Raw genomic sequence first — 25450 nt, 5'->3', positions numbered from 1 at the left:
ATTTCGGGATTCGAACTCGTTTGACTTTGATGAATGTGCCCCTTAGTGTTAATATGCAAAGGACGTAAAGGACATGGAAAGGGTAATATACTGGGGGGCTCGGTGACAATATGTTAGGCACCCCCATTCTATTAAGTTGCTAACTTTTTCCCTTGGGCCAGGTGGGTTCAGGTTGGGTGTGGGTCAGTGTTTGGGGTAAAAGATTGCAGGTTAGAGTTGGGTGTGAGTTGCGCTTTTCCTCCAACATAGTCTGGGGGTTTTTCTTTACTAGCGATGAGCTGCTTTCTTTCAGCACAGGTATAAGTTCTGTTATCTGAAAACCCATTATGCAGAAAGCTTTCAATTAAGGGAGAAACAACCATATTAGAATATAAATAGGAAGCTTACCTTTATATTAACTATTGGGAGAATTCTAAGCCACACTTTTAGTTTGTTTTTTATTTTGCCTTTCTATTAGAACAAATACGTTACTAAAAACAAACTGGAAATAAAGGGCTACATTACTTTCATGTTCCCCTTGAGTTTGTCTAATGGAAACATTAGTATTAACAGTATATGTCTTTTTACCTAATTTCCCTAGCTACAGGTATAGGATCTGTTATCAAGAAAGTTCCAAATTATGGTAAGGCCATCTCCCATAGACTCTGCTATAATAAAACATTACCTTGTACATGATTCTAACTAAGGTATAATGCATCCTTATTGGTGGCAAAACAATCCTATTGGGTTTGATTAATGTTTAAATTTTTTTTTAGTAGGCTTAAGGTATGGAGATCCAAATTATGGAAAGACCGCTTATCTGGAAAACACCCGGTCCCCAGCATTTTGGATAACAGGTCCCATACCTGTACTACGAAGGTGTCCCTGGTTCAGCTTGCAGTCCAAACTGCAAACATCTGCCCTGCTTGCCAAGGCCAAACATCTGTTAATAAGGACAAACATCCTTACTAACCTTAGCCCTCCGATTGTGATATAAACTCTGTATTGGAAGCCAGAACGGGCTGTGCTCTAGGATTCCAGTTGGTTTGGTGTGAAATCACAAACTAAAATGCACCCCCGATACAATTGCCTGGGGTTTCTCAGGGTACATAAGAATGCTCACACAGTAAAACTGAGAATATAGCACTCTATGTTTAGGATGATATAGACAGCAGTATGCTAAGAAAAAAATGCAATTAGTATAAATTGTGTCATTATGTTTGGTGGATATTAAAACATTTACAATTTAATATTTTTTGCTTTTCAGCTCTCAAGCTTGCAATTCCATAAGCTATCTGGTGACTGTGGCCTAATCCAGCTGGAAGTCAGAATGAATGTGAGACGGACTAAGATAAAGATAAGTAGTAAGAATAACAGTAAAACTGAACCCGCAATATTGATCTGTTTTTGCTTGCGAGGGGTTAGTGACCCCAACAACCAGGTAGCATTTTCACTTGGAGGCAGGAAAAAGGCAGAACAGGAAGACTAATATTCCCAAACCACACAAAATAAAGAAGACTAATTGAAAAGGTGCTTATAACAAATACAACAATAACATTCTCTCTATTATATTATCCTTTGCTTATAGAGCAGCAATTTATTCTGCAGAGCATGAAGATTGATGGAGTATACATCAGTTTACATTAGTCCCTTCCCAGCAGAGCTTACAGTTTAGGGTGAAGACACACAGAGCTACTTAGTAGCAGCTACTTGTCACGGCTACTAAACACCAGAAAATCCCCTGCCATAGACAATAATGAGAATTGCCTCTGCTAAAACACACATAGAGACAATTATCAGTAAATAATCAGCATTATCTATTTTAGTAGCCGTGACAAGTATCTGCTACTAGTAGCTCCGTGTGTCTTCACCTTTAAAGTCCATATCACATTCACATACACAATGGCATACCTCCCAACATTTGAAAAATGCAGAGGGACAAAAAAAAAATGATGCACAAAGCGCAGCAAAATGTTTTGACCATGCCCATTTTGTAACCACGACCCCAAAAGGTCACTCCCCTTTTACAAAATTTGGCAGGTTATGTAAAGTTTGAACACATTTCTGGGGGTTTGGGGTTTTGTGTTATTACAGTTTTGCTAATGAGGGCGATATTGCCCTTTAAGCTGCGAGTCTCAGTTGGCCCAAGAGACCTGTTTAGCTTATTAGTTACAATTGTATCTCAGTGCATGGGTTCAGTATTCTGGGCTCTTTACCAAAAGCTACTTATCTAATTAAGTTTGAGAAACTTTGTATCTTTTTTGGCATTCAGTGCAGGAGATCAAAGGGAAATGAGGGTCATTTTGAATAAGAAGTGGGCTAAGCTGTTAAAATCAGGACTGTCCCGTGAAAATTAAGACAGCTCTTTACCAAAAGCTACTTATCTAATTAAGTTTGAGAAACGTTGTATCTTTTTTGGCATTCAGTGCAGGAGATCAAAGGGAAATGAGGGTCTTTTTGAATAAGAAGTGGGCTAAGCTGTTAAAATCAGGACTGTCCCGTGAAAATTAAGACAGTTGGGAGGTATGCTATGGTCAGTTTTATCAGGAGCAAATTAACCTGTCTGTATATTGTTGGAATGTAGGTAAAAACCAGAGAGAACAACCAAATTCAGTGTGGTACCCACCTCTATCAGATCAGAGACGCCCAGGCCAGTTACAGACTCCGGGGCTTCTGGACCCCCAGGCTTTGCAGCCACCGAGATAATAGGAGACCCATGAAACCTAGAGAGAGAGAATTATAATGTAAGAAAACAGCAGAAGTAAATTAATTTTTAATCTCATAGTTATAACCCTAATTTAAATTAGAATCATTTTACCTGACCTTATTATTGCCATTACATTGAAGCTGTGGAGTTCAACATCTTTTATGCTTAAGTTCCTCAACCTTGAAGTCCAAAATTTATTCAGGATCTCTTTAGCTCAAAACAAGGTTACAGCTTATGAAAACACTACGGTATCAGCCACAGCTCAATCAAATGTACAAATGTATTTATTGCATAATAATTATTCATATACACATATAACTACAGTAATAATACAAGTGTAATTACAAATTGGTTAAATGGGATATCTACCCTTCAGCCTATCTCTCCTGCTCATGATTCCTCTAGGTCTAGCATTGGTCTGTGCCCTCTCTTTACATGCTGGAACCAGATACCCCACACAGTGCTGGGCCCAAGGCAGAACCACTATTTTTCACCCCACCCCTGTGTGTCACATATACATACAAATAAACCCAACAGGATTGTTTTGCCCCCAATAAGGATTAATTATATCTTAGTTGGGATCAAGTACAGGTACTGTTTTATTGTTACAGAGAAAAGGGAATCATTTAACCATTAAATAAACCCAATAGGACTGTTCTGCCCCCAATAAGGGGTAATTATATCTTAGTTGGGATCAAGTACAAGTACTGTTTTATTATTACAGAGAAAAGGGAATCATTTAACCATTAAATAAACCCAATAGGGCTGTTCTGCCCCCAATAAGGGGTAATTATATCTTAGTTGGGATCAAGTACAAGGTGCTGTTTTATTATTACAGAGAAAAAGGAAATAAAATGGAGTCTATAAGAGATAATTCTGAACTTTCTGGATAACGGGTTTTTAGGTAACAGATCCAATGCCTGTAATAGCGAATGTTAAATTATGAGGGTTGACACAACTCTCCAGCACCATTCAATTTATACTAAATGCAGTAACATAGGAGGCTACTTTCAATCCCAAGACAACCCAAAAGACAATAGAATAAAAGGGTTAAAGTGCTAAGAGCCACGGGATGCGGGTAAGCAGGATCAAGCCATGACACGTACAAAACTGGCCAAGGAAATGGGGTGTGGGGAAGTTGCAAATTTTCCCTCTGATTATTATTCTTGGATTTGGGCTCATTCTTATTAGCTCCATATGTGCATTTTCCCTGGACTTATTAACAGAGACTTGAGGGAGCCTTTTCCACAATGAGGTTGTGTCTCACACTCAGCATGTGTAAACTATCCCCAGTGTAGCGTAAGGGTTGCGTTATCACCTGAAACAACACAGGGCAGCGTGGCCATGCCGAGGCACCACATATATAGCAACTTACACTTTCACACAAAATCTACTACTCTTAGGGGCTGATTTACTAATCCACGAATTCGAATCCGAATGGGAAAAATTCGGATTGGAAACGAACATTTTACGACTTTTTCGTATTCTCTTGCGATTTGTTCGTCGCCGTTATGACTTTATCTTAAATTGTCGCGACTTTTTCGTAGCTGTTACGACTTGCGCGAAAAGTCGCAACTTTTTCGTATTGAGCGCTCGTAAACGGCGGGCAAAACTTTCAGACTTTGCATGATTGCAAAGGACATAGGACTCAATGGCACTCTGCAGCTCCAACCTGGCCCAAGAAAAGTCACGATTTTGAAGCTTGAATGAATTCAAAACTTTCGTATTTGGCGCGAAGGCTACAAAAAAGTTGCGACAATTCGCGCAAGTCGTAACGCTATGAAAAAGTTGCGACAATTTACGAAAAAATCGCAAAATACCGATCATTACGAAAAAACGCATTCGGACGCCTTCGGACCGTTCGTGGATTAGTAAATCAGCCCCTTAGACTCCCATTAAAGTACCTATTCATACCTTATTAAAGATTAATGAAATGGCCGAAGTTAGGACACATTGCCAATTTTGAGAAGAGAGGAGAAAAATCCCCATGTGAACCCTTTCCTGAAAGGATCTCGTGCAGTTCCCAGTACTATGTGTGGGAGAGAGAATTCCATAGCTTTCTCATACTAGGCATGCACCATATCCCTAATTCCTCAATCCTCTGAAAATGATTGGTCACATACTCATCTGAGCAGAAATTAGTATATACTAATTTGCAAAAGATCAAAACAATAATCTTTTAAAGGGAAACTAAACCCACAAACAATGAAGGTCTCTATAAAAATATACAGTATTGCATAAAACATCTCATATGTAAAACCCTGCTTCAACATGTATTATTTCTGTATTATTTATGTCAGCTGATCTCTGAGGTAGCACACAGCCCATCACTAAATGGCAGCTCAAGGGAAAAGATGTAAAAGTGCAATATTTACTGATATATATATATATATTCCAGATAAGATTTCCAGGTAAGTATGACTCTTAACTAGGCCACTTTATATGACATAAACTGTTGGGAAAATATTTATTTAGTTGGTATAGGATTTTGGCTGAGCCACAGACCTTCATGGGCACTGAACTTCCAATTCTTTAAGTGTTTTTTTTAATGTGCTATTTTTGGGGATACAGTCGGATACCTGCTGTGTGCTTCTGTAGAGGAAAGCAGGCAACACCCTGATTTCCATTGTTTTTCAGTCGGTCTATAAAGGGAGTATGTCATTAAAGGGGATACACATACAAAGCTGCATAATAAAAGTCCTTTGCAAATTAAACATAACCCATATCCTTTCTGTTTTTTTTCTATCCATACCTGTTATAAATGTATTTAAAACCCCAGCTGTCAATCATTTATTCCCTGCCCTGCCTCTATGCCTTAAGCACTTTACATTCAGCACTTCCTAGATATCACTGCATTCCTCACTTTCTCCCTCCCTCCTTACCACTTACCGTATATACTCGAGTATAAGCCGAGTTTTTCAGCACACAAAATGTGCTGAAAAATTAACTCTCGGCTTATACTCGAGACCCTCCTGACCCCCTGCTGGTAATTCCCGCTGCCCCGGCCAACACGACCTACCCTCAACCAACTCTAAAGCCCCACATGCACACACCCTGCACGGACAAAAACTCCTGCAAACTAAGTTGCAGTTTTACATACCGGCACTTAAAGTTCCCTCAGTCCTGCTCTCTGCCTATGTCAGCTTCCCAGAACCACCATCCTCCTAACTGTGCGCTCTTCCGCTGTGCGCGCTTCTGCTCTGCTGGGTGCCGCAGTCGCGCCAGTGACGTCACGCGCCCCCTTCAGTTACTCATGGCCTCATCTTACAAGGTATAGGTAACTGAAGGGGGCGCGTGACGTCACTGGCGCGACTGCGGCACCCAGCAGAGCAGAAGCGCGCACAGCGGAAGAGCGCACTGCAGAGCAGAAGAGCGCACAGTTAGGAGGATGGTGGTTCTGGGAAGCTGATTTTGGCTACACTGCCTGATCCCGTTGATAGAGGTTTTATCTGTCATGATGGAAATTTTTAATCGGTTTGTAATGGAACTGCCCATAACTGGTAGATCCTCAATAAGTAAAAGGGGACTAGGAAGGCCTTTACTGCAAGAAGAAGGTATGTAGCAAGTCAATGTGAGGAACCAAGGCAGAATTTATTGAGAGCTTCTCAAAGTTGTAGCAAACATGCTGCAGTACTGGTTGCTGGCTCCCCTATATCTCTGTCATGACCAGCATGCAGTGCATAAGCCTCTGAGCTGTCACTATAGCTCCACTAGGTTCCCAATAATTTAATCCTAAACACTCTAGTTCCCTAACTGGCACTCAACTGCCTTGGGTCTCTTCCCCAAATAATCCCTCTTCGATGGGACAAACTGTCCTTATACCCTGGCTATCTTGCACCCCTAGAGTGACATAACATAAATCTCCTAACCCACTTCCTAGAACTAACATGGTACTGCCTCCCACCTGGTCTGGCTCTGTGGACATCTGTCGTTTTGCTTGACGTTCCTAGGCCAAAGAGGAAGTCTCTAGCTACTGAACTTTCTTATATACATGTAAGTTCATGTAGAGCAGTGCTGTCCAACTTCTGTTGTACCGAGGGCCGGAATTTTTCCGACCTACGTGGTGGAGGGCCGATAATGGAAGCCAGTTTTGACCACTCCCCTTTTTAAAACCGCACCCACTTGAAACCACACCCATGTTATCACATGACCATACCCATATTAATGGTTGTAGTACAGCAAAAACCTGCCACACTCTGCCTTCCCTACCATGCCTGCGTGCCATACTCTGCCTTCCCTACCCTGCCTTTGTGTGTGCCATACTCTGCCTTCCCTACCCTGCCTTTGTGTGTGCCATACTCTGCCTGCCCTACCCTGCCTTTGTGTGTGCCATACTCTGCCTTCCCTACCCTGCCTGTGTGTGCCATAATCTGCCTGCCCTACCCTGCCTGCGTGCCATACTTTCACTGTGTGTGCCATTCTTGGCTGGTTTGTGCCATACTTGGCCTGTGTGTGCCATACTCTGCCTGCCCTACCCTGCCTGTGTGCCATACTCTGCCTTCCCTACCCTGCCTGCGTGTGCCATACTTTCACTGTGTGTGCCATTCTTGGCTGGTTTGTGCCAAACTTGGCCTGTGTGTGCCATACTCTGCCTGCCCTACTCTGCCTGTGTGTGCCATACTCTGCCTTCCCTACCCTGCCTGTGTGTGCCATACTCTGCTTGCCCTATGCTGCCTGTGTATATGGCACACACAGGCAGCCTACAGTGACACAATGCTGGGACTGCTCCTACAGTCTGCACAATAACTATATATTAAAAAACATTTTAATTGCAGTACCACCTCAGTATATGTTCTTTTTGTAGTGTGCAGGGTTTATTTGTGGGTTTCTACTGCTCCTGAGGTGTGAACAGGGGAACAATGGGGGTGATTACAGCCTGAGACTGAGGTGTGAACACTGCAGGGGTTGAACAATGCAGGTATTAAAAGGTGTGAAAAACACAGGGGATTACATATTTAAACAATACAGCCTGATTACAGCCTGAATCTGAGGTGAGAACCATGCAGGGGGGGCAGTTAATCACAGTACTGATACCATTTAAAGCTTACACAAGAGTAAGCCATCAAAGCAGCCAGACAGGTGGGGGGCCACACAGAGGGGGGTCGCGGGCCGCATGCGGCCCGCGGGCCGCCAGTTGGACAGCACTGATGTAGAGGAATTCCCCACAGGCCAACTTGTTACACTCTTGTCTAACTATTGCCTATTATACACTCTTGCATCTCTATTTAAGTGTGGACTTTGTGAAAACTCGGGTATATAGGCAGCAGCAATAGGTTAATGTCAATATGCTTTCTGCTGAGAATGGGGGGATCTATGCCAGTTATCTATTATCAGTTCTCAAGCAATATCGTGTAACAAGATTATCCTGCTATACTTCTTGTGCTTCGTGTGCTGGCTCGCTCGCACCAGCCCTACTGGTGACACCCTAGGCTTATACTCGAGTCAATAAGTTTTTCCAGTTTTCTTATGTAAAATTAGGTACCTCGGCTTATATTCGGATCGGCTTATACTCGAGTATATACGGTATAATTTTGCATCCAGTTTGGGTATAAGCCATATGCTCCTAATTGAATGAAAATGAATTGAAATGAATAAAAACACGAGACTTTGCATTCTCTCACATTTTTATGCGTATTTCGGCTACATGTGCCTGCACCCGAGCGTATTCCATTCATTCGGGTGCAGGCACAGGTAGGTGCATATGGCCATATTATCGGCAAGCGTTTTTCAGCTTGCCGAAAATATACTCCATATGCATGGTGTGGCATCAGCCTAAGGTTCCCCATTGTGACATATACACAAGATTTTGAGGTGATACTAAATTTGCCTTAATAACAGTGTCCACAAAATGGGACCTGCCAGCTTGCTGTGACTGAATTCCAATACTGAAAGAAACTACATTTAAAATACTTATTATAGCGTCAGTAAAAAGTTTATTTTGCTCAAGTAACATAGAAAATGATTTGGAATTACTTCTTAGGGTAACAGGTCCCCTTTAATATTGGGTCCTGTAACACACTAATTTGGACCTATTGGCTATGCTACTCACACTTTCCTCCAGGCCACTGTCACGTTACACAACTGTTAGAGAACAAAGGCAGCACCCCTATGCACCACAAGAAGCACAACACTGGTGGATTAGGAAGGAATCCCAACCTACTTTGCCCTCTCTGATACATATTGAGTTCTACTGTAAGCCAACAACAGTGACATCCAATGAGCATAAGCCATTTGCCCGCGGCTCTGATTGGGAACATTCGTTCTGAGAGTCCGAAAGATTAACAACAAAGCTCGGGGAAATTCAATTACACTTAATCCAAACACCAGAAAAAGGAACATTGCATGGAAGAGGAATAATTGTTGAAACAGGTGTCTTCATTTTAACAAATAATAATAAACCAAGGGAAGGAAAGAAGTCTCAGGGTTCTCCCCCTTTACATTCAGCATGGAGCTCGGTACCAAGTGGTCCCTTTATGACGCAGTTATATGGATTTTAGAGTTAATTTGCTTTCTGGACGACTATGTGGTTTCCTCCTCTTTGTGGAGTGTAACCAGTGGTCAGGATTTTCCTACATATTCCCTAAGGAAACAGCTGACCTTAAACAGGAACTAAATTCTATCATTCTTTTTTTTTTGTAATGTTTGATGCAAAGAAAAGATAATAACAAGTGATTTCTAGTTTGATACAATAAAGATGATTGCAGAGCGCTTGGCTCCAGAGGTCCATAAAGGCTGTCTGCTAAAAATCATCACATGCATGTTACCATTCTAGGGTAAAGTTATGGCTGCCAGCTCTGCATATGGTTCATAGTTTGCTGCAGATGTCTGTGGCAGACACCAACGTGTATATCAAGAGGTTGAGCCTTAAAAACTGGGCTATGACTTTGGTATATTATCAATTTATTTTATGCATTGGAACAATTCATCCCAGATCCTTTGCCCAGGAATTGGAAGGGTGATAGTGATCAGCGCTGATATTAAGTTATAATGTTGTGCACCATCTTCCTGCAGAACACAATGGCATTGACTGCTCATAGCAACACATTCTAACAAATTGGCAAAAGTATCAAATTTGAAAAATCTGTCAATTCACAAAAATTCTTCCAATGGTCAGTGGGAAATGTATATTGAACTGTTGGGAATCTTTCAAAAATCACCAATCAGTCCCACTGATACTAAAAATGGGGATTCTTATCCTCAGACTCTCCATGAAATGTGAATTCTTTTCCTACAAGTAAAGGGTTTGTTCACCTTTAAATTCACTTTTAATATGATGTAGCGAATGCTATTCTGAGACAATTTGCAATTGGTGTTCATTTTTTTTTTATTGATTTTCAGTTATTTAGCCCTTTGTTCAGCAGTTCTCCAGTTTGGTATTTCAGCATCTATCTGGTTGCTAGGATCCAATTTAACCAAGCTACCAGGCAGCGGTTTGAAAGAGAGACAGAAATATGAATAGAGGAGGGCCTAAATAGAAAGATAGGTCATAAAAGGTAACAATAACAATACAATTACAGCCTCACAGAGGAATAGGTCTTTGCCTGCTGGGGCCAGTGACCCCCATTTTAAAGTTGGAAAGAGTCAGAAATGGAAGGCTAATAATTCAAAAACTATAAAAAATAAACAATGAAGATGACTGAAAAGTTGCTAAGAATAGACCATTCTATAACATACAAGCTGAACAAGTGATTCAAAACCAATTTGGGGTCCCAAAGCTGATTAAGAACCTCTCTACTAAAGCACTAAAAATAAAAACATCATCACACTTTTAAACTTGTAGCATCCTAAATAACAGGAACGTTACCCTTTGAAAACTAGGTATTCAACTCCTGATCCTATGTTGCATGCATGTGAATAATGGAGCTGGAGCACTCCTTATTATCTGCAAAAAGTCCCAACATGTCCTCATTATTTGCTTAGAGTCCCAAGATGGCCTCCTGGCACGAGCTTCATACCGCTTGCTAGGAGCATTTTTTTGGCCCAAATAGTACAGGTATGGGATTCCTTATCCGGAAACCCGTTATCCAGAAAGCCCTTCTCCCATAGACTCCATTTTAATGAAATAATTCAGAATTTTAAAAAAAAATTCCCTTTTCTCTGTAATAATAAAACAGTACCTTGCACTTGATCCCAACTAAGATATAATTACCCCTTATTGGGGGCAGAACAGCCCTATTGGGTTTATTTAATGGTTAAATGATTCCCTTTTCTCTGTAATAATATAACAGTACCTGTACTTGATCCCAACTAAGATATAATTACCCCTTATTGGGGGCAGAACAGCCCTATTGGGTTTATTTAATGGTTAAATGATTCCCTTTTCTCTGTAATAATATAACAGTACCTGTACTTGATCCCAACTAAGATATAATTACCCCTTATTGGGGGCAGAACAGCCCTATTGGGTTTATTTAATGGTTAAATGATTCCCTTTTCTCTGTAATAATAAAACAGTACCTGTACTTGATCCCAACTAAGATATAATTACCCCTTATTGGGGCAGAACAGCCCTATTGGGTTTATTTAATGGCTAAATGATTCCCTTTTCTCTGTAATAATAAAACAGTACCTGTACTTGATCCCAACTAAGATATAATTACCCCTTATTGGGGGCAGAACAGCCCTATTGGGTTTATTTAATGGTTAAATGATTCCCTTTTCTCTGTAATAATAAAACAGTACCTGTACTTGATCCCAACTAAAATATAATTACCCCTTATTGGGGGCAGAACAGCCCTATTGGGTTTATTTAATGGTTAAATTATTCCCTTTTCTCTGTAATAATAAAACAGTACCTGTACTTGATCCCAACTAAGATATAATTACCCCTTATTGGGGGCAGAACAGCCCTATTGGGTTTATTTAATGGTTAAATGATTCCCTTTTCTCTGTAATAATAAAACAGTACCTGTAATTGATCCCAACTAAGATATAATTAATCTTTATTGAGGACAGAACAGTCCTATTGGGTTTACTTAATGTTTTATTGATTGTTTAGTAGACTTAATGTATGGAGATCCAAATTATGGAAAAACCCCTTTTCCGGAATATCATTGGTGCCGAGCATTCTGGATAACAGGTCCCATACCTGTACTACACATAATCTACTGCTGAATTATATAACCATGCTTTATTCATTAAAATCAGTGCCTATCCCAGTGGAACTTACATTTTACAGTCACACTTACACAAAACACAAGGATCAAATTCATCAGGAGCCAATTAACCAGCCTGTATGTTTTTTGTTTTTTTTTATGTATGGGAGGAAACAACCAAACAGGCACAGGTATAAAATACAAATTGGATGCAGAAACTGCCCTTGGTTAGAATCGATCTCAGGACCCCAGACTAAGGCACCCATATTTTTAGAGCCCCTGTAAAAAAATATAAACAGACAATACAATACTATGATACAGTGTAAAAGGCTTGTGAGAGTCAAGATTACCGGGACACATGATAAAACTGTAACCATTAGCTTTCTTCCCATGACTTACTTAGTGTTCTCCAAAGTCTTCTGCATTTTCTTAGTCATTTTATCTATGGCTGCCTGCCTCTTATTCTCTGCGAGTAAGTCGATCTTATTCAGGACAACCACCATCTTGTTGCAGGCAATCTGCCCAATGACAAGGCATTCAGCAGACTGTGTCTGCATTCCTTTTGTCACGTCTATCACCAGCATCATTAAGTCAATGATCTGGGCACCTGAAACAAAAACAGATTGTAGGAAGTCAACATTTCAGACTACTGAATGCTATATTGTATTTTTCCCTTTCGCAAAAACCAGCCCATTTGCAGCAAGAGCACCTAACAAGCCTAAATCATGTTGTAGGATATACGTTCAAGGGAATCATGGGCTCACAACAGCAGATGATTAAAGCAGCGTTTTTCAACCACTGTTCCGCGGCACACTAGTGTGCCGCGAGATGTTGCCTGGTGTGCCGTAGGCAGGGCACCAATGTACTAGGGGGGCACTGCTCTTGGCACCAATGTACTAGGGGGGCACTGCTGCTGGGCACCAATGTACTAGGGGGGCACTGCTCTTGGCACCAATGTACTAGGGGGCACTGCTGCTGGGCACCAATGTACTAGGGGGGCACTGCTCTTGGCACCAATGTACTAGGGGGCACTGCTGCTGGGCACCAGTGTACTAGGGGGGCACTGCTCTTGGCACCAATGTACTAGGGGGCACTGCTGCTGGGCACCAATGTACTAGGGGGGCACTGCTGCTGGGCACAGAGTTAAATTTTTTAACATTTTCTAATGGTGGTGTGCCTCGTGATTTTTTTCATGAAACAAGTGTGCCTTTGCCCAAAAAAGGTTGAAAAACACTGGATTAAAGGAAGGCTTTGGTGGACCATATATCATCACTTTATACAGTTTTTTATATTTCTCAGCTTTATCTCCAACATTCCATAAGCTGCAGTCTACAAAGGCCATTGGTAACATTGTTCCAAAGCACAAGTAGTACCAATCGACTACTAGGTATCTGGGCACTAGACAAGTTCCATAACTAAACCAGGATGTCTACCTGGCTGGCAACAGAAGAGACCCAAGGTTGATCAAACATAGGCATTATGTATATGGCCATTGAAGGGGTGGTTCACTTTATAGAATGAGCTGTTCTTAGCAACGTTTAAGTTGTCCTTCATTTTTTATGGTCTATCATCATCATCATTTATTTATATAGCACCAGCAAATTATTTTAAATGTTTAACAAACAAGGGTATACAGAGTAACAACAAACAGCAAATTGCCTTAGAATAGCATTCTCTACATTATAAAACAAGTTAATTCAAAGGTTTAATGTGCAAAGCATCATTATACTATTTACAGAGAGGATGTACACAGGGCAGCCATCAGGAGGGTACAGGAGGTAATTCTGTCAGGGCCTCTATGGCATAAGAGGGGTTCAAAATTGAAAAGTGAGATTTGTGGACTATGAAGGGGACAGAGCATATGATGGAGAGGTCAGGATTTGGCATGGTGGGGGAGTTGTTGGTGCTCCTCAGGGGTTAGGCTGTACAAGCAAGGGGCCCCATTTTACTTGTTGGCCAGACCCATGACTGAGGGGGTCCAGCTGACCCTTAGGGAGGAGGGTTGTGTTAACTCAGTAGTACTGGGCCCCATGATTCCTGATGGAGGTTCTGCATGTACCCAAATGAACCCACAGACAGCACAATTATATGAAGCAAGCTAAAAGCATGGTTGCAGCCTTCCTATCCTGGTCTGCACAATGTTATTTTTATAGCAAACATATATGTGATAGAATGTATCATGTTGTATAACATTTTCGGCCTCATTTCACCTTCAGATTCCATTATGATGATCAGAGATCCTTTCATTTCATTATTGATTTTGAGCATGTGAATTTACCTTTGCAAGAGGTTCTTCAAAAAGCAAAAAAAAAATCCCATTCCAATATAGAATGAGAGATAATAAAAGAATGGAAAATCATGACTCATCAAAAGATACATTTTAGGGAATTGGATAGGACATGGGGCTTAGGTCGGCCTTTTGCTGCTGACCACACTGATAACCCATAATACCAATATCATACCCTGACCTGCTTAGAGCAATTCCAGCAGCTTCTTGCAACAGCTGACAAAAGCAGTTCAGGGATTAAAGGGAATGAGACCTTTGAACACGTACAGAATCATCAATTGTAAAGAAACCAAGTCTTCATTAATAAAAATAAAAACATTTTTAGTTTATCAGATTAAAAAAAATTGCATTCAAGCAGCAAAAAAAAGATGCTGATTAGCAGGCAGCAATTCATCAGAACCTTTCTGGGAATCACCAAAGCTTCCCTAACTCAAAGGGATTCACTTCATTCACTTAAAGAGATTTTTTAAAAGTTCTATTTATTTATTTTATTTTTTTTACAATGAGGGCTTGGGCACAGATTATGGTTTTTAGCAGCCCCTGTAATTGATTTGAAAAAAATCCTACAATGTGCTACACATTCTTTGGGTTCTGCTACCACTCGAAGGGTAATTTATATTCTATATAATAGTATATATATTTGTATATACCACTAAAGGGGAATTTTATATATTGAATGTACTGCACCAGTCTAAATATTCAGAAGGCTTGTAACAATAATGATCCAGTACTTCAAAATCACAGTTGTCCACAGGAGCTCCCCACCTTGGATCCTCTTGTATGTATGTATGTATGTATAACTTTATTTATAAAGGCTACGCAGCACTGTACAATCTTACAAAATACAAAATTACACACAGGGAGGACAAGTGTTATAATAAATACATACAATAAATATATATAAATGCACAGGGAATAAGTGTCATGTGGTATGAGACACAGTAGGAAGGAGGTCCCTGCCCCGTAGAGCTTACAATCTAAGTGGTTGGGTAACATACAGGCACAAACTGGAAGATAAGAGTGCATCAGGTATGGGCATTCGCGCAGGATTAGGGAAAATAGTGTTTTAGTACTCCAGAAGGTAACAGCTGAGCTTTTTCTTAAAGAGAGTGGGTGAGTGTTCTCTACGGAGGGATTCAGGGATAATGTTTTAGAGGTAAGGAGCAGTGTGTCAGTGACACTGCACATGCTCAGTGTGCTTTGGGCAGCTGTTGAGAAGCTAAGCTTAGGGGTCATCTCAAATCATCAAATAGAATATGTGCTGTCATAGAATCTGATGTTACAGAATGCAACAATGAGAATCTGAATTAATGACTAATTAGAATTAGAACTTCATTCATTAGGCTTTTGGAAAAAGGTGGCAGCCCTATGTTTGGGACTCTGAGAACCTGAAATGCCAGGGCCTATTGTAAATCTTGGTCCGGACTGAGCTGCCTCCCGAAGTTGCCAACCATGGCACAATAATGGGGGAGCAGACAATGATAGAGCCCAAATCTCCAGGAAAAGTTACTTTTGGGCTGGTGAACTTGCAGATACGGAGTTGGCTAAAAGGTTTACTTTTTGATGGCCAATCTAACAGAGGGAGCTGAATGTTCTGCATTATATATGTCAATGTTTAGGAAAGGCAAGTAACGCCGTTACAGTTCTATTAGTGGTTGGTGGCTGTTAATTCGAACAGCAAAACAGACTCCCAAACTGAATAAAACGGCGCTGATTGAAAGCAGAAGGCTCATCAAACACGGTCGCGGAGCTGTTATTCCTTCCCAACCATCCATGACTACCAGCCTTGAAATACGATAATCCTTCTGATCGGGGGAGAATTGGGAACAGACTGCGCTGAGCCAACGATGCTCCACTAGACACTGCGTCGGAGGAGAAATAAATAAGGAAAAGAAAAGCAAATCCTCAGATAATAGCGATGTTTGTTTTCTATGTTTTGGGAGATATTGCGGCAATCCCCTACAAATCACAACAGCAGAAATAAATGGGCTTTATGAGGCTTAGACACGCTTCATTGGAACACAAGTTCCTGCATCATTAGCCAAGGTACTTTACGGCTTACCATGTCAGCAGGAAAAAAACAGGAGGTAATGAAACCAGGAAAGCGACCGACACAAACCGGAGGGAGGGGAATGATTGCTTAGTAAATGATGGAATGGTATAAAATTATATAAAACCTTGTCAGCCATGCAGATACTATTAAATGCACCCGTAGCACAGGACTGAGGACACAGCAACCTCATGGCACTAAAGGGGAACTCCGACTCCTGAACCAAAATTTGTTAAAAACAAACACAGAAACTACTAAAATACCTATCACTGTAAACTGTTCCTGTATGAATAAATTCCATTTTTATATGCTGAAATCCAGCTGCACCATTTGAAATCCTGGCAGAGGAAAAGGGACTAAAACATTGATGTTACAAATGTAACAACTTCTCCACCAGCTTACAGACAGCATGCAAGAACTACATAACCCACAATGCATTGCACGGTGATGTTCCTTTCCTTATTGACATCACATGTGCAGGGAATTGTGGGATTTTAGAGGAAGCAGGCTGAAGACAGGCTGAGGACAATTGCAGAGCTCAGAACCTTGAGAAGCAGATCATTGGGGGACAATCTGGCACGCATCAGCTAAATGTTTTTATTTTTTTATTTATTTATTTATTTTCAATACCTGGAAGTGATGTCACATACATCACACACGCTTCCAGAAGTGACATCATGCATAAAATCGCAGCTAAAGCCGAAAAATTCCACCCATGCATACGCAAATGCATTAAATGATGTCACAGACCACTTACTGTGCATGTGCGCCCAGAATTCAGCATAGGACTTTGTAAGGTTTCTGAAAAATGAGGAGAATGCTGCTGGGGGACGGGGGACGGGAGAGCGGGGGAGAGACACCAAAATCGGGTAACTCCCGAACAAAATAGGGGGGGGTTGACAGCTCTTCAATCGACTACTGTTACATTTTATTTTAGTTAAGTTGTCTAATGCCAGACAATGTTATTCAGTGGCTACTAAAGCAAATAAAGGACATTGACTCAAGGGATGAAAATATAATTTTGCCCCTTTATAGGTCCCTGGTAAGGCCTCACCGTAAGTATGGGGGGCAGTTTTGGGCTCCAGTCCTTAAGAAGGATATTAATGAGCTGGAGAGAGTGCAGAGACGTGCAACTAAACTGGCCTTCATTTTTTGTTTTTGATGACTGATATAGCAGCACTCCAGCAGCTGTGTGGTTGCTAGGGGCAAACTGAGCTCAGCAACCAGGAAGTAATATGAAAGAAAATGTAATAGGTCAGGGCCTGAATGGAAAGATATGAAATAAAAAATAATAGTAAAGATGCCACCCTACAGGACAATAGATGTGATGTCTGCTGGAGACAGCGGGGCCCATTTTTCAATGCTGGGCAAATCCCATAGCAATCAATCAGCAAATGGTTACCTGTGGGCAGTAACCCATAGCAACCAATCAGTGATTAACCTTTTTCAACTAGCTGCAGGTAGAACATATATGTCCAGTGTTGATAAATGACCTCCTATTTAAAACCTGAAAAGAGGCAGGCCAACTACCCCTTTACGGTTTGAATTTGGCGAAATGGTCTCTTCATACATACAACATGTTATTGTGTCACCAGCGCCACGTGCGTTTGTATGTGTTTGGGGACGACAGGCAGAAAGAGCGTTACTAATAAATAAAGGCATAATTGGTGGGGAATATAAGGATCAGTGCGCCTTTATTCTGTCTCCTGTAGAAGATTCAAGCTGTGCGTCTCGTACACTCGCAGGCAATCTGCCAAGCCCAAATACAGAGCCTCATCCAAAGGCATAAATATGAAGAGAGGGAGATAACCCCTGTAGCCTTTGGATGTAATTTGATTTAATGCTTTTGGAAGAAATGAAAAACACATCTAAGTTTATCCAGCTTGTGTCACTCTATGATGAGCGCTTATTGGAACGCTGCATTAAACATGGTTCTGTAATGCCAGATAATTGTCTTGCCCAAATTGCAAGAGCTATAATTTAACCCTTCCCCAGTGTGCCTTGGGTTAGCCATACAACATAATGGCAATGTATGGGCAATCTTATAGGCTTGGGCCTGCTCCCTCACTGCCATGTTCAGCTGCTTCTATTAACCCCAATGATCCCCTCTGGATTCAAGTAAAAGGGGTAGTTCAACTTTAAGTTTAATTTTAGTGAGTTATTGAATTGCTAATTCTTAGCAGTTTTTCAATTGGTCTTCATTATTTATTTGTTATAGTTTTCTAATTATTTGCCTTCTTCTTCTAACTCCCTGCAGCTTTCAAATAGGGGTCACTGACCCCAGCAGCCAGAAAACTATGAGGCTACAGTTTTATTATTATTGTTAATATTTATAACTTATTTTTGTATTCTGGTCCTCTCCTATTCATATCCCTGCCTCTCATTCGAACTACTCCCCGACAGTTAAGGTAACTTGGACCGTAGCAACCAGACAGCTGCTAAAACTCCAAACTTGAGAGCTGCTAAACAAAAATGTAAAAATTAAAAAACTACAAATAAAAAATGAAGACCAATTGCAAATAATTACTCTCTACATCATATTAAAAGTTATCTCAAAGGTGAACAGCCCCTTTAATGGAGTAACAGGCTGAAAAAAATGGCTTTGAGAGGTTTTTAAAGTCATGAAAAAAAGAAAGACAGTCATATATAGGGGGCAGTTTATGTTTTAGTATGCTAGAGAAAGTCCCTTCTTAGGAAATTTTCAATTGGTCTTTATTTTTTGAAGTAAACTATTGCTCTAATAAATGTCATTACTTATTATTACTTATGTTTCTATCAGGGTTGCCACCTGGCTAGATTTTACCAGTAACTCACTAGCTAGGGTTGGCATGGGGATTACAAATTTACTTGCAATGCACCTGCTGGTGAATTTTTAATGGCCTATACATCCCTCACTTCCCCTCTCCACTCCCAATAACCCTTTATAAATATGGGCCCTCCTCTGCTCCACCCATAACCCCGCCCATTTCCCCAGCCCCATCCTCCTTTCCTCTGCCCAGCCCCCTGCCAATTTCCCCACCCCTTACATCATAGCCCGTCCCCAAATTGTCACGCCCCACAACCCAAAGGCCGATAGTAGTCACGAAAATTGTAGCAACCCTAGTTTCTATTCAGCCCCTCTTCTATTCCTCTTAAGCTGGCCATACACGATTAGATTTTAGTCTTCTTCCAACGAACATTTGGATATCGCTCCTACGTTTAAACGCAACAATCCGAAACTAACGTTCAGACTGAAATTGTAGGATAAAGACCTAAAAAAATACAAATCGGAAGATGTTCTGAACAGGAACTAGTTGGCAGGCACCAATTCAGAAGCCACAAAAAAGACCAACTGCAAATTGTCTCAGACTATCACAGTCAACTAATTAACTAATTTTAATTTAACAGTAAACTAACCCTTTGAGTAATGCAGATTCTGCTATTAGAATCTGTACAGAAAATGAAAAAAAAAGTCCAAAAACAGGAATATATTTATATTATATTAACCAGACTGTGGTTTGAATAAGAGACTGGAATATGAATAGGAGAGGACTTGAATAAAAAGATAAATAATTCAAAGGTAACAATGACAAAACAATTGTAGCCTCACAGCAATTTTTGCCCCCATTTGAAAATTGTAAAAAGGAAATTAATTTAAAAACTATTAAAAAAAACATAATGAAGACCAATTGCAAAGTTGCTAGGTATAGGACATTCTATAACATACTAAAGGTTAACTGAAAGGTGAACCTGCCCTTTAATAAATTAGGGATACACTGAATGCCAGCACTCTTTGCTGGAGCCTCAGTACTTGTTCGAATGAAATCTGTGCCTTTAAAGAATAACTTCAGTACTACTGTCGGCTGTTGCTGAACTACATCTTCCTTCCGCCAAACGGTTCAACAAGCAGTTTGCCGTGTCCAGGTACTTATAGGAAACATACAATAATATGTGAAGAAGGAAAAAGCTTTCATGTCTGCACAAATGCAGCCGGCGGTCCCTTGCAGCGTTCAAGCCTGGCCCCTGTGCCAATTATCGGGGGGTTTCCCATAAAATGACACTTGTCAGTTCTCCTTCAGTTCCCCCCCCTCCAACTTTCCCTAAACAATAGCTGTAAGAGTGGGTAAGGCTAACTGCAAGGAAAGGAGAGAGGGGGCATTAGTACATGAGAAATAAAGACTCCTGAAGATTAAAGTCACGAGCAGAGACAGACGGCTGTTTTCTTAATAACTGAAAACACGAGTTAGGCCTGAATGCGCTCATTGTTTGATACAAGGGGCTTCGGCTGGGAGACAGGACAGGCTGGCGACACAACAGCCTTTCACTCAAACACAAAGATCTCCGCCACACTGGGGATTTCATTCCTTTATAGCAGAACATCAGGTACCGGGGAGGGTTTATACTGCTAACTGTACGGCAGCCCCGTCCCCTGCATTATGTCACATATGTCTCTTATTGCATTATGCTTCTCTTTAATATGGATTGTACATACAGAAAGCAATGGAGAGGAGGCCATCTGAGGCCTAAGGCAATGACTTTCCTGTTGATCAAAGGGCAAGTAAAGCAAACTAAAAATAGCCCCAATAGCCCCATGGGCAGCTATCAAACAAGCCACTTCATTCTGTCTTCCTCTGGCACAGCCCTCCTTCATTATTCCAGTGTGTATCATGTGCATCAAGTACTCGGAAACCCAATACCCGGAAACCCATTATCCAGAAAGCTCAAAATTACAGGAAGGCTATCTCCCTTTGACTCCATTTTTAATACATAATTCTAAAAAATAAAAGTGATTTCCTTTTCCTCTGTAATAATAAAACAGTACCTGTATTTGATCCAAACTAAGATATGATTAATCCTTACTGCAGGCAAAATAATCCTATTGGGTTTATTTCATCGACTGATTTTTTAGTAGACATAAGGTATGGAGATCCAAATTAAATAAAGACCCCTTATCTGGAAAACCCCAGGTCCTGAGCATTCTAGATTACAGGTCTCATACCTGTATTAGTAATACACAAAACAAATTTGCACTTCTGGGGCAGCAACATCTCCCCATTGCCCTTCAGAGCCATTGTAGCAGCCAGTAGCGGATTTGCACAGGCAAAACTACACAATATCTAAACCTGGGTTGGGTGCAACAAAACTTTAAAAGGAGAAAGAAATGTACAATCACAAGAGGAGAACCAAAATTTCAGGCGTAGTACATAACATTTTGGGTAAAATGAATAGACTACGCAAAATAAAAAATATTTGTAATATTGTTAGTTAGGCAAAAATGTAATCTATAAAGGCTGGAGTGGGCAGATGTCTAACATAATAGCCAGAACTCTACTTTCTAACCTCTTAGTCAATCAGTGACTTTAGGGGGAGCCATATGGGACATAACAGTTCAGTTAGTTTGTGAGCAAGCAGGTCAGATTCAAATGCAAACTAACTGAACAGTTATGTTCCATATCGCCCCCCTCAAGTCAATGATTGGCTACTAACAGCTTAGAGAGCTGTAAAGGAGGAAGTAGTGTTCTGGCGATTATGTTAGACATCTGCTCACTCCAGGCTTTATAGATTACATTTTTGCCTAATTTACTATATTGAAAACATTTTTTATTTTGCGCAGGCTATCTATTTTGCCCATTTTAATTTTTACACAGAACTGCTCCTTCAATGGCATAAAAAAGCTGGCAGCGCAGGTATACCTGCAGGGACGCCACTCACGTGCTCCCTTCCTACTTCCTTCGCACTCCCGCACAGGCCTTTGATGAGCAGAACCACAGACACGGGCAGAGGAAACGATTGTGATTACAGAGATTTCAACAGCAACTCCAGATTTCATCACTGGGCCGTAGGGCCTGAAGGGTCGGGATTAGGGTAGGGTTGCCCAAATGATGACAGGCCTGAGTGATATGCCAAGCCTGCACTGTGTCTCTGTAACCAGAGGATATCAGTGTGGAATACCCCTTCCTAGCGCCATGCAAGGATGTGCAGCCTGCAGCCATCCAGCTGTTCATTGCTGTTCAAGGCTGGGAGCAGTGCATCAGTCATTCAGCTCAGTGTAGCACCGGTACCACTGATAATAAGCTGGCTGTGGGCAAGCAGCAACCCCACTTTAATTCTCTCATATCTCAGGGGTCTTGCACCTATAGGCCCCCATGTGCTCCTGCAGGGCTTGCGATAATGAACAATGCAATAAGCTCTATATAAGCACAACTCATAATTAGCAATGCGAGTAGCTGATTGATAGGGTTTAAATTGCTTAATGCTGAATTTACACAATGTTGTTTTGAATCATGAAGGCCTGTGAATGTGTTACTTCAATTGTTATGATTACCCTCACTATCTTGTCTTTGTCCAAGTTGCTTTTGGCCTTGATTATCTCAGCTAATATTCAAGGCTAAGAGATCATAATAAAGCTTCAGCAGCTAATTAAATAATTTCTGTATTTCTACTAATAATTGCAATGTACCCACCCATGATACGTAAGCATAATGGGATGTGTTTTTCTATCTACTATATAAGTAATATCAAAACAAAATAAATTTGTACTTGTTTGCAATACACATACTGGTTGTATCGTTTGTACAAGTTCCCTGATCAGCGCACATGCGCAGACGATATCAGATGTTTCGCCGACGCACAGATTAAATCGAACCGGTTCGTGACTGCTTAGATATAGTGCAGAGAAGCACATACGGAGTTAAAAAGATTAACCCTTACACTGATATAACTTTATCTGCAGTACTGGCCATAACCAGCAATGCAACAGCCCATAAAGCCCTATCTGAGTGCTGCCCATGACAAGCAACGTAATAGCTCTAACTACAGTAATGGCCATAATCAGCAATGCAATAGCCCATATAACTTTATCTGCAATACTGCCTATAATGATCAATGCAATAGCCCATGTAGCTCTATCTACAGTAATGGCCATACACAGAAATATAATAGCCCATGTAGCCCTATCTGAGCACTAGCCTCAACCAGAAATACAAAGCCCATGTAACTCTATCTAAACACGGGCCATAACCAGAAATGTAACAGCCCCTATAACTTTATCTGCAATACTGGCCATAATGATCAATGCAGTAGCCCATGTAGCTCTATCTACAGTAATGGCCATAATCAGAAATACAATAGCCCATGAAGCCCTATCTGAGCACTAGCCATAACCATAAATACAAAGCCCATGTAACTCTATCTAAGCGCAGGCCATAACCAGCAGTGCAACAGCCCATATAACTTTATCTGCAATACTGGCCATAATGATCAATGCAATAGCCCATGTAGCTCTATCTACAGTAAAGGCCATAATCAGAAATGCAATAGCCCATGAAGCCCTATCTGAGCACTAGCCATAACCAGCATGCAATGGCCCATGCAGAAATCGCTGATTTTCCTAAACATTTTCAGGAACGTTGCTCTTTGCATGTTTGCAACTGCTCCTCATTTTTTTTTTTACTTTTTGTTTTTAATCATTTCCTTTCCATTGTGCTTTACACTAAAGGAAAATGTCAACTTTTTTGCCATCATTTTACTTTTTAGTCGCTTCTCCTATTCTTCCTTTGATCATTTATTATGACATTCAAACACCTGGTTGCTACACTCAGTAGCCTAACAACCAGCAAGACAGCAGTTTAAATAACAGAGAGAAAAAAATGGCTAAAGTACAGGTATGGGATCCCTTATCCAGAAACCCGTTATCCAGAAAGTTCCAAATTACGGAAAGGCCATCTCTCATTGACTCAATTATAAGCAAATAATTCTAATTTTTAAATATGATTTCCTTTTTCTCTGTAGTAATAAAACAGTACCTGTACTTGATCCCAACTAAGATATAATTACCCCTTATTGGGGGCAGAACAGCCCTATTGGGTTTATTTAATAATTAAATGATTCCCTTTTCTCTGTAATAATAAAACAGTACCTGTACTTGATCCCAACTAAGATATAATTACCCCTTATTGGGGGCAGAACAGCCCTATTGGGTTTATTTAATAATTAAATGATTCCCTTTTCTCTGTAATAATAAAACAGTACCTGTACTTGATCCCAACTAAGATATAATTACCCCTTATTGGGGGCAGAACAGCCCTATTGGGTTTATTTAATAATTAAATGATTCCCTTTTCTCTGTAATAATAAAACAGTACCTGTACTTGATCCCAACTAAGATATAATTACCCCTTATTGGGGGCAGAACAGCCCTATTGGGTTTATTTCATGGTTAAATGATTCCCTTTTCTCTGTAATAATAAAACAGTACCTGTACTTGATCCCAACTAACATATAATTACCCCTTATTGGGGCAGAACAGTCCTATTGGGTTTATTTAATGGTTAAATGATTCCCTTTTCTCTGTAATAATAAAACAGTACCTGTACTTGATCCCAACTAAGATATAATGAATCCTTGTTGGAGGCAAAATAAGCCTATTGGGTTTATTCAATATTTAAATTATTTTTAGCAGACTTAAGGTATGGACATCCAAATTACGGAATGATCCCTTATCCAGAAAACCCCAGGTCCCAAGCATTCTGGATAACGGTTCCCATACCTGTACCTTTAAAAAAAATGAGGACTAATAGTAAATTGCATTACACTCTATTCGCTACCTCAAGATGGCACTTTTCATTTAAATTTAAAGGCCACATTTAAGTAACCCTTTTAATGGAAAGTCCCATTTTTACTTACTAACCCTTCCAGCAGCCTCTCTCATAGGCAGAACTGGAATAGCATGACATTTTTATGCAGATACAAGCCCATTCCGTGTCCCTAAAGCAACATCAGAGAAGGAATGCGTTTGACCAGGTCAAGACCGGGGTTTGTTTGCAAGTTCTGTCATCACAGAGCAGCTGGCTGCATTTTGATAGGGGAGATACCTGTCAGAGGGGCACATTTTACTGATTTGGAAGCTAACGGGTGGCAGGTTTCTGGTGTCAATTGGGAGCTGTGTTTGTGTACACTGTACTATAGGTCTGGTTTAACACGGCACAAGGTCATGGCACAGCTCCTGACCTACAGCCCCTTGCATTCCAAGTACATGTCAGTAAGCTAGGGCACACTGCCCCCTGGTGACCAGCCCCATGCACACATCCTTTACATTAATTTCTTTAATTCTCCTTTGAAAAAAAAGTTTACAGGTATCAGTTGAGAATTTGGGTGTTATTATCCAAGAGACCCCTCACTCAGCTATGGGTGTAGCTTTTTATGGAATTATTTAGCTTAACAACAGGAATAAATAAAGAGAGGGTCATAAGAATAGCAGCATATCAGCTATGACAAAAGGGGCATTGTAAAGGAAAGGCTGACAGTTGTAAAGGACCAGTAACAAGGACAAGTACAGGTATGGGTTCCTTTAT

The 25450-nt window shown here is 40.7% G+C and overlaps 1 protein-coding gene across 2 annotated transcripts in view; it reads right to left on the bottom strand.

Annotated features, from left to right (window-relative positions):
- The window catches only part of eefsec (eukaryotic elongation factor, selenocysteine-tRNA-specific), a 186416-nt gene that overhangs the window by 146287 nt on the left and 14679 nt on the right, over nt 1-25450 (bottom strand). For both annotated transcript variants that reach the window (XM_031901177.1, XM_002933081.5), the window contains exons 2-3: nt 12181-12388; nt 2606-2702 (exon numbers count right to left, since the gene is read on the bottom strand). In XM_031901177.1, the coding sequence (XP_031757037.1) occupies nt 2606-2702; nt 12181-12388 (305 nt within the window). The remainder of the gene's footprint in view (nt 1-2605; nt 2703-12180; nt 12389-25450) is intronic.

The sequence above is a fragment of the Xenopus tropicalis genome, chromosome 4 (assembly GCF_000004195.4).
Source record: "Xenopus tropicalis strain Nigerian chromosome 4, UCB_Xtro_10.0, whole genome shotgun sequence".
Lineage (NCBI taxonomy): Eukaryota > Metazoa > Chordata > Amphibia > Anura > Pipidae > Xenopus > Xenopus tropicalis.
Note: the sequence above shows the minus strand (reverse complement) of the source record. Positions and strands in the feature narration are given on the sequence as shown.